The sequence below is a fragment of the Narcine bancroftii genome, chromosome 3, assembly GCF_036971445.1.
Source record: "Narcine bancroftii isolate sNarBan1 chromosome 3, sNarBan1.hap1, whole genome shotgun sequence".
Taxonomy (NCBI): Eukaryota; Metazoa; Chordata; class Chondrichthyes; order Torpediniformes; family Narcinidae; genus Narcine; species Narcine bancroftii.
Window position 1 is genome coordinate 331654933 of NC_091471.1, and position 10269 is coordinate 331665201.

Genomic DNA, 10269 nt, shown 5'->3' on the forward strand with positions numbered 1-10269 from the left:
CCCCAGGGAATAAAGTCCTTAAAGTCCTAACCTGTTCAGTCTTTCACTGTAACTCAGGTCTTGCAGTCCTGTCAACATCCTTGTGCACTGTATATCTTCTCTGTACTCTTTCCTGTAATTTTTATTTCAGATTTTCAGCGGGGCTTCTTCCTAATGTGCATGTTCCCCTGACCCCTGCCATTCTGTGGGAGTTCTGGGTATACCACCACCTGCTCTATGGACTTGGCTGGGAGGAGAGAGGTGTTATTCATCACTCACTTGGTTTACCTTCCCAGTGCACCTGTCTGGGTTGGCCAAGGAGTGCACCAGCTCCTTTTTTTTACTCTTCTCAGAGTCCCCCTGCTGCTTCACATCACACTGGCCCAGCACTCTACCCAGGGGCCCTTTCTAGTGGTCTGATTGTGTCCCAGACCCAAGCTGTACCCATCTCAGGAGATTTTAAAAGGTCAGTCGCAATCCTAACTCCCTAGCCCGCTGAGATCTCACTGAGGCGGTAGTGCACTTCATCCATGTCACGTGTGCTGTGATGGGTCCAGTGTAGAGTGAATTTTACTCATGCTCTAGAGGGGAGGGGGCCATTAGATGGGACAATGTAGATTAATCTTTACTCTTGCTCTGGAGCCATTAAGGCAGCTTTACTTCACCCAGGCCTAACAGGCCCTGCTCTGGGGACGGGTTGTGGGGCAGATGTATTGGCCTTGTGCTGCCATTACTATGCGGGGACAGTGGTGAGACGAGAGGGTAATTTCCGCAATGCTCCACGGTGACAATTTGCTGATAAATATCTTCTTAAAGTGCAGTACTTTCAACATGTTATCTGTTCAATCTTACAGGCCTGGTTAACAGAAGTACATGAGTATGCACAACAGGATGTGGTCATCATGTTACTAGGTAACAAGGTGGGTATTATTCCAATATCTTCGCAATGTTGTGTGACTGAATTTTAATGACTGCTGTGGTCTGAATTGCCTCATTATTACTAGGGAAAACACTGAAAGGTCTAATTAAACATTCCACTGAGCGATTAGTCACTCTAGACATAGAAACAGAGAAGAGAGCAGAAAGCCATTCAACTCAAGCCCACTCCACCAATTCATCGTCCAAATCCAGCCCCTCTTCCTCCCACCTTGGCCCCCCATCCCTCGATCAATCATACCCCGTGATATTTCCAAGTCCGCGATCTTAGACAACCAGAGTCAGATCTGGGTGCAACCAGCTAACATTTCAAAGTCCCAACATTAGAAATGGCGCCATTGTTTGAAATGAACGTCAGCTCCACACCTGGCCCCAGGGCCATCGGTCTGTTAATCAGTGACATCCCTTGGGAATGGGTAAGGTGGCTGTTGATGGTCGGTGGGGGGGGGGGGGGGGGGTTGTGGTCGTCTGAGGCACATGCAGCACTGGGGACTGAGCAGAGGTTCAGGGAGGTTCATGATCATCAGTAAGTTTGACCAGAGAGGGAATGGATAGAGACACCACAGTGTGAATGGGTCAACCTACATTATTCATCAAACTTCAGAACTTGAAAGGGCTCCAACAGCATTCGGAGATTGTGCATTTGGGCTGCACAGGTTCATGGGCCGGAAGGGTCTGCAATATTGCTAAATAAAAATTAAATTATATTAAATAGGTAGAGTGGTAGTGCAGAAGATGTGGAAGGGCCTAGGACCAGAATAAAAAGACATCCCTTTACAACAGAGGAAAGATTTCTTCAGTCGGAGGGTGGAGAATTTGGGGAATTCGTTGCCACAGGTGTCTATAGAGGCCGGGTCTCTCGGGTGATTTAAAGCTGATAAGTTCTTGAGAAGTGAGGGCGGCAGAGATTATGGGGAGAAGGCAGGAGAATGGGGTTGGGGGAAAAATACATCAGGCACAATTGAAATGGAGGTGCAGGCTCGATGAATGGCCCAGCTCTGCACCTACGTCATGGTCCTGTGGTGTCAGAGAGGTGGGGGAGGGTCATTCAGTCAGGGTTGTTGTCCTAGTTCGATGGAGTCCCGTAAAGTTGTCTCTGTTTTCCAAGAATCCATTTTCTTTTCACTGCCATCTCAGTCACACAGCCCACAGAGAAGATCCACTGGCCCGCCGTCTAACATTAGTATCCACCACCCATCTCCCTTCCCTGTCATTCAGTATCCAGCTGTAGCTCCTGGGAGGCTGTTCAGGAACTGGAGCTGGATGAACCCAGGATCATTCGGGAGGCAGAGGCAGTGATAGAGAGGAGCTTCAGGGAGACAGACACCCCGAAAACTCACGAGACAGGTAACTGGGTGACTGTTAGGGGAGGGAAGGGGAAGAGACAAACAGCTCAGAGCACCCTTGTGGCCGTTCCTGCCAGAAACAAGTCAAGGTGATCACGTCTCTCGCCCAGAGGCTGGTCCCTCGGCTCAGAAGGGAAGGGGGGGTGGGAGGGAGAAGAGGAGAGCTATGATAATTGGTGACATCAGTTAGGAGAGCAGATAGGAGGTTTGGTGAACAAGACCGAGGCTCCCGGTTGCCTCCCAGTTGCCTCCCAGGTGCCAGGGACATCTCTGATCAAGTTCGCAGCATTCTGGAGGGGGAGGGCGAGCAGCTGGATATTGTGGTCTGTGTGGGGAGATGGGAAGGAAGTTAAAAGCAGGACCTCAAGGGTGGTAATCTCAGGACTGCTGCTGGTGCCACACGCCAGAGAGGGGAGGAACAGGAAGATGTGGTGGATGAATGTGTGGCTGAAGAGTTGGTCTGGGGACAGGGCTTCAGATTTGCGGATCATTGGGATTTCTTCTGGACAGGCTGCACCTGAACTTGAGGGGGACTGATATCCTGGCGGGCAGGTTTGCTAGAGGCGTTGGGGAGGTTTGGCAGGAGGGTGGAAATCAGAATGTGCGGGCAGAGATTAGGGTGGAAGGACAAAAGCAAGATGCTCTGTGCTGAGTTGGTGAGGAAGAACAGGAAGGGGACAGACATAAAGGTAGCCAGTTAGAGGGGTAGAAATGTGTCTCTTTCAACGCTAGGAGTATTAGGAATAATAGGGATCAGTACATGGAACCACGTCGGTGTGGCCGTTACTGAAACTTGGCTGGAGGGAGGGCAGGATTTTAGCTGATGCTAATATTTAGATGTTTTAAAAAGAATAGGATGGGAGGTAGGAAAGGGGGAATGGGGAGTAGCACTACTGGTCAGAGATACAACTATAGAGAGGGGGGGACACTGCAGAGGGAGGGTCCACTAAGTTGGTGTGGGTGGAGAAACAGGAGCTATAACTGTGCTGGGAGTGGTCTAGAGGCCCCCAAATAGCCATCTGGGACCTCCTGCTCTTTGTGATTTTTATAAATGACTTGGATGAAGAGGCGGAAGGATGGGTGAGTAAGTTTGCAGATGACACGAAGGTTGGAGGAGTTCGGATGGAGCTGAAGGTCCAAGCTTATAAGAGGATATAGACAGGATGCAGAGTTGGGGCTGAAAAGTGGCTGATGGAAAAGTGTGAGGTGATGCATTTTGGAAGGACAAACCAGACAGCTGAGTACAGCATTGATGTTTGGTTACTTAAGAATGTGGATGAACAGAGGGACGTTGGGGTCCAAATCCATACATCCCACAAGGCCACCGCAAAGGTTGCTAGAATAGTTAAGAAGACCTATGGGATGCTGGGCTTCATTAATAGTGGGATCGCGTTCAGAAGTAGAGAGGTCTTAGAATATTTAGATTACATTATATACCTCAAGAGTATTGTGTTCAGTTCTGGTCATCACATTATCAGAAGGATGTGGAAGCTGTGGAGAGGGACAAGAGGAAATTTACCAGGATGTTGTCTAGATTGGGAAACAAGTCTTGTGAGGCAAGGTTAACAGAGCTGGGACTTTTCCCTTTGGAGCGTAGAAGATTGAGAGGAGATTTGATAGAGGCCTACAAGATTCTGAGAGACAAAGATAGGGTGGATGGCCCGAATCTGTTCCCCAGGGCAGGATCAGCAAACACCAGAGGAGGTGTGTACGAAGTGAAGGGAGTGAAGTTTAGGGGAGATTTTTTTTGCGTTTTTTTTACGCAAAGTTGTGGGTGCCTGGAATGCCTTGCCAGGGATGGTGGTGGAGGCTGGAACATTTAAGAGACTCTTAGACAGGCACATGGATGAAAGAGAAATAGAGGGTTACAGGGTAGGGAGGGTTTAATACTCTTATTTAAAGAATATATGGGTCGGCCCAACATTGAGGACCTGTACTGTGCAGTAGTGTTCTATCCCTTTCCTGGTTCTACCTCTCACCGATGCACCAGGGCGATTTACACCAGCCAGTTAACCGAGCCCACCTGGAAAGTGGGAGGACACAGGAGCAGCCGGGAAACCTACACGCTCACAGAGCAAACTCCACGCAGGTTGAAGCTGAGGTTGGGGCCGTGAGGTAGTGGCTCGAGTACCTGTGCCACTGAGCTGCCCAGTCCCCTCACTTGTTTACCCAAAACCTCCAACTCTTCATGGAGGCGGGGCGGTTGGTGTAGCCGTTAGCGCCAGCGATGGGACTGGGGTTCGAATCACACTCTGACTGTAAGGAGTTTGTTCATTCTCCCCATATTTACAACTACCGTTCGAAATGTCCTGGGGGGTTTTAGGTTAATTGGGCGTAATTGGGCAGCATGGACTCGTGGGCCGAAAAGGCCTGAAACCCTGCTGTATGTCTTAAATTTTTTTTAAAAAATGTAAAATTCATGATCTCTCTCTAAACATCATTTGCCTCCAGATTTGGGTCCGCCCCTCTGACTAGCTGCACCAAGGTTGGGTGATACAGGAACTAGAGAACATGGGTCAAGGGTGTAAAGTGAAATGTTAAAGTGACCATTAAGGGTAACTTCAAGCAGAGTCTTGAGAGTGTGGGACAAACTATAGTGTTGAACATGGGCTTGATGTGGCATTTAAGAGAAATTGGATAGGTCCATGGGTGGGTTATGGTGCAGGTCAATGGGACAAGGGAGAATGATAGTTTGGCACAGACTAGATGGGCCAAATAGCCTGTTTCTATGCTGTAGCGTTCTATGGTTCGAACAATTTGTATCTCCAGTCCTTCAGAGTAAATTCATCCTGGATATATGTTGATCAGTAACCAATCTGTATTTCTCCTGAAAATAATGAGATTCTCTCTGAAGATAAAGTGGCTGGTAAATCCAATTTATCTAATCTCCCTAAATTACAGGGAGCTCTAGGAATCTCTACGTTGGTGCATCTGTCTCCACTCCACACTATTTTTAGTGTTCCATCTTCTCTGATGTGTCTTTCTCTGCTTTGACTCAATGGAGGCTGGGCAGCAAGGTTGACCACCACAAACACGAGTAGGCTTACCTCCCTCCGCCCTCCCCACCACCACCCCGATCCCCCTCTGATCACAATCTGATCGGCACCTCAACTCCACATTCCTATCTGCTCGCAGTGAACACCCCACAACCCCCCGCCTTGTATATTGGCATCTATCTACCTCTGCCTGAAGTCATCTGCTTTACCATCCTTTGACAAACACTTCTAGCCCCGGGATAGAGAAAAAGCAAAAGTGTGCCTTTCATGCCCTTTAAATGAACGACCCTTATTTTTAAGGAGGGATCTCAAGTTCTAAATTCAGTAAACATCCTCTCGCCCTGCACCTGGGCCATGACTCCTCAATGCCTTTCGTCTTGAATCGTGACCTCTCTCACTCCAATCCAAGCCTGGCTTCTGAAACGTTTCCTCCTTGGACAACCGTCCATTTTAAATATCAGTCTAATAAACCCCCCCATAATAGGGAAAGCAATACTGTGCACATGACTATTTTTTAACATTTAAATTTAGACATGCAGCATGGCAACAGGCCCTTTCGGCCCACGAGCCCATGCCACCCAATTACACCCAAAGGACCTACATCTCCCGGTACGTTTTGAATAGTGGGAGGCAGCTGGAGGCCCTGGGGAAAACCCCACGCAGACATGGGGAGAGTGTACAAACTCCTTATAGACAGTGTGGGATTTGAATCCCAGTTCCAACGGCTGGCACTGTAACAGCGTTCCACTGACCACTGTGCCATCCATAGCAGCTAGCCCCAGCTATTGTCTCAGTAATAAATTATAATATGGTGTTAACTTTCCCAATGACTGCTGTACTTGCTTGCTTGTACTTTGTGAAGCAGTGGGACCCCTACTGGAGTTAGACCTACTCACGTTGACTAACATGTCATGGGTACGCTGATGGGTGATCTCTTTTACTGTTGCAGGCTGACATAACCAGCGAGAGAGCCATCAAGAGAGAAGATGGTGAAAAATTGGCCAGGGTAAAGTGAACTTTCCCCCATTCGATTGCACATAACCTTGATCTTGGTTCTCATTTCCAAAGTTGATTGTACATGGTTCAAAGGAAATACAAGGGCCTGCAGGCACTGGAACCTGGAACAAAGGCAAACAATCTGCTGGTGGAAACACCAGATCAGTCAGCATCTGTGGGGGAATGGGGATAGCCGATGGTCTGGGTCGAGACATGGTATGAGAGAGCAGAAGGGAGGCAGCTGACATCACGATGTGAGGAGGAAGGAGTGAAGTGGTGATTGGTGGGTTGGGGATGATGGGCAGATGGAGCAATGGGCTGGGCAGATGGCAGATGGGCTGGGCAGGGGGGGAGGAGAGAAAGGGGCTGGAGATGTGGTGGTCAGGCAAAGGATGGATGATGGGCAGATAAATGCAGTTGGGGCAAGGGGAGGTGCGGGAATGTAGAAGTGAGTGGGTTCAGTTGGCAACGGATCAGGGGAACAAAGGGTGGGGGAGAGGGAGGGTTACGCAGGTGGAACTAGGGGACAGGATAGGATGATAGAGCCCAGGTTGGAAGGTGGAACCAGATATGGGAAGGACGATCAGCAGGTCAAACGATGTCTTTTATAGAGCAGAGATTCAGCTACCTAACCAACGTTTCGGGCTTCAACACTTCATCATTGGGTTTTTGCCCACACCTTGATGAAGGGCTCAAGGCCAAAACGTTGGATAGGTAGATGAATCGTTGCTTTATAAAGGACACCGTTTGACCTGCTGAGTTTCTCCAGCCCTGTGTTTTTAATTCAACCATACAGTCTTTTGTGTTTTACAAGGGATGACAGTGGATCGAAGCAGTGGTGGGGGTGGGGTGGGGGAATGGAGAAAAGTGCGGAGGGAAAGGGGATGGAAAAGGCAAACAAAGGGAAAATACTCCATTCAGTCGGGATATCCTTACGCCCAGGTCAGAAGGTCAATAGGTTCCGGTTCTGGAGCATAAACTCCAGGTAAACTATACTGCTTTTGTCTGTCCAATGAGATCCTCACCAGGGTCACTGTGAGAGAAAACACTCATGTCTGCAGAATACTTGGCCCTGAACTTGGGTCGACAACATGACACGTTTTCTCTTTTTGTGATTTTGCTGCCTGTGGATTTTACTGACTGCTCTTCCCAAAACCACTGGCTGCAAGGGTGGGGGGTGGGGGTTGATAAGAAAGGCACAACGTCACCCAATAGTGAACTTGAGCATTCACACAAATCCCAATGCGCAGCCTGGGGCAGGGGGTGAAGTTGCCCAACATCTGGGCACAGTGCCTGGTATAAGCCTCATTAACAAATGGATGGGTGATACCTGTAGCTCGGTGACAGCCACACAAGAATAGCTGCAGGTGTGAGATACACTGTGATATCACACAAAGGGTAGCACACACTGTGCCATCTGCACCAGAGAAGGCATGGAGTTGGTTATAGTGGTTTCAAGATAATGAGTTCATTGTTTCCGATCTGCAGGAGTATGGTGTTCCTTTCATAGAGACCAGTGCTAAAACTGGCATCAACGTTGAACTAGCATTCCTCGCTGTAGCCAAGTAAGCGTTTATTTGATTTATATTTGTGATGTGGGCAACAGGGTCATTTTTAATTGTCTCAGGGGGCACCCGGAGAACATGGACGTGGGTTCAGGGAGTGGATGGAGCAGAGAAGTTGGGCATTCAACCCATCAAGACCATCCCAGTTTTGTGTGAGAACAATCCTACTGGTCCTGTCCTTCACCCCCATCCCCACCCACCATCCCCCACTCTCCCCCCAACCCCTTCCCTTATTCTCCACCCCATCCCCTATCCCCACCCTCTACCCTATCTCCAACCCCACCCTGACCCCTACCTCCATTATCCTGTATAATCTTTGAGAGATTTTTTCAACCTGTTCTAGCTGATTAGAACAAACCCTATACATAAAACCCCCTGATCTCTCTGTTCCTGGACCCATTAGGAATTCTCCCCGGCTTAAGTCTCACCATCCTATGACATTCATGTTACCCAGGTGGGTGGTGTAGGTCCCACAGACTGCTGTGACAACTGGGTCCATGGCTCTGGGCAATGGCCTTGGAAACAGGGAGAGCCCTCACTAGAAGGCTGCCCTTAAGGGGTTGGTCATGTACCGATTCCAATCACCTGTGAAGTAACAAACCCCTCGTTTCCTTCCAGGGAACTGAAACACAGATCCGTCAATCAACCAAACGAGCCCAAGTTCCGAATCCATGAGTACATTGAATCTCAGAGGGAAAAGCCCAGATGTTGCGGGTTCGAGTAAAAGGCTGGTCTGATTGGAGGACTAAGGGTGTGGAGCAGTGATCAGCTGTGACACATGCGCTGTTGTAAACTGATGTTAAACTGCTTGGTGTTTAGCTAACTGCCTTGCACCCACCAATTCTGTATTATGCCTTGTACACTCTCCGCCCATCTCGTGCCCTTTGCCATTTTCTATTCAAAGTTTCTTATCATCTGATTGTACAATCTGACCAGATGAAACAGGGTTTCTCCAGACCTCAGTGTGTGTGCGCATACACACACCTACCTACCCACCCACCCACCGGCACACACACACACACACACACCCACCCACACGCATACACACTCACACCCACCCGCCCCACCCCCCACAGGGCAGAATTATCACCTACATTCGTTCATCTCCCTGACCTTCCCTCACCATTGCCTGCCCCATAGTCAGTTTGTTCACTGACATGAAGAATTTTCCAAGCTCTTCTTCAGTAACTCATGGCGCAACCAATTCCAACCTCTTCATCCTGCCAATTCTCTCCGACTAGCAGGTGCCCTCTCACCAACTCAGGACATTTTCCTGCCTCGGGAACCACAAGAAAAAAGGGGGGATTTTCAGGTCCTTGGCCATCAGCCACCCCTCGTGGTAAGACCCCCGAGCCCCTCAGGCCACAAACTCCAACCTGTTATTCGGTGAATAGATTCCCTTCAGCCTGTGACCATTTACTATCTGCTCCCCTCGAGTGCGAGGATACCCCTTTTCAGTGGTGGGCAGAGGGCATCGACTGGTCCGAGGGAGGCCGGGTTTCTTGCTTACTGCTAGAACACTGGAGACCAAGGGTGAGTTATGAAGGCAGATTGCATCAAGCGTGCTGCATTCTTGTGGAATGACAAGGTCAGAATCTAAGGGAGATTGAAGACCATTAATAGATTTGAATCAGGGTAAATTCCCTGGCTTTTAAAAGATAGGCTTTTTTGTTAATGGTGATGAACATGAACATTTAAATTTAGACACAGGTCCGTGCCACCCAATTAACCAACACCATCCCCTCCATATGTTTTGAACGGTGGGAGGAAACCGGAGCCCTCTCCTCCCCGGGGGAAAACCCGCGCAGACACGGGGAGAGCGTGCAAACTCCTTGCAGACAGCGCGGGCTGCAACCCCCCTCCCCTCCCCCCGTCCCGATCGCTGGGGCTGTAACAGCGTTGCGCTGGATGCCAACCGTGTGCCGCCCGCCCCCAAGAGTGCGCATTAGTTCATTGAAAGGACGAATGGCCTCCTGCTCCTAGCCAACAGTTCCAGTCTCGCCTGAAGCCGACCAGAGCTGATCAGCAGGAGTTTCCAACCGTGCCCGTCCTCACCTTTAAATAGATAGACCAGTGCCCAACACACTCGACGCATGAAAGCTCCAGCCCTGCCAAGGTCCCTGCTCAGCCACGTTTGTTATCTCTGCCCAGCCTTCAACGAGATGGACACTATCCAGCCGTGAAGCTCCTCGTCAAGTCATCATCTTGCTCCAATCTCTCTGCTGCCCTGTTTCTGCTTCTTACCGTGATTTCAAATAAAGTTTCATCTCCATTGTTCACTCAGTTCAGCTGGCAACATCAGGCTTATCAAATGCCTTTTGAGCCACGAGATGGAAATGTATATAAAATGCTCTTTGCTCTGTACCGGTTAACGAGAATCCCTGTTCTGATGTTTAAATGGGAGTGCATTTGTTTCACGACTAAGTTTTCTCATTCATGTGCCTTTCGGGA

The 10269-nt window shown here is 49.3% G+C and overlaps 1 protein-coding gene across 5 annotated transcripts in view; it reads left to right on the top strand.

The window, feature by feature from the left end:
* Window positions 1-10238, top strand: part of LOC138759219 (ras-related protein Rab-37-like) — a 216775-nt gene extending 206537 nt beyond the window's left edge. For all 5 annotated transcript variants that reach the window (XM_069929299.1, XM_069929301.1, XM_069929300.1 and 2 more), the window contains 4 exons: window positions 834-899; window positions 6207-6263; window positions 7742-7818; window positions 8437-10238. In XM_069929299.1, coding sequence (XP_069785400.1) covers window positions 834-899; window positions 6207-6263; window positions 7742-7818; window positions 8437-8542 — 306 coding nt within the window. In that variant the 3' untranslated portion in view covers window positions 8543-10238. The remainder of the gene's footprint in view (window positions 1-833; window positions 900-6206; window positions 6264-7741; window positions 7819-8436) is intronic.
* Window positions 10239-10269: the final 31 nt, after the last annotated feature.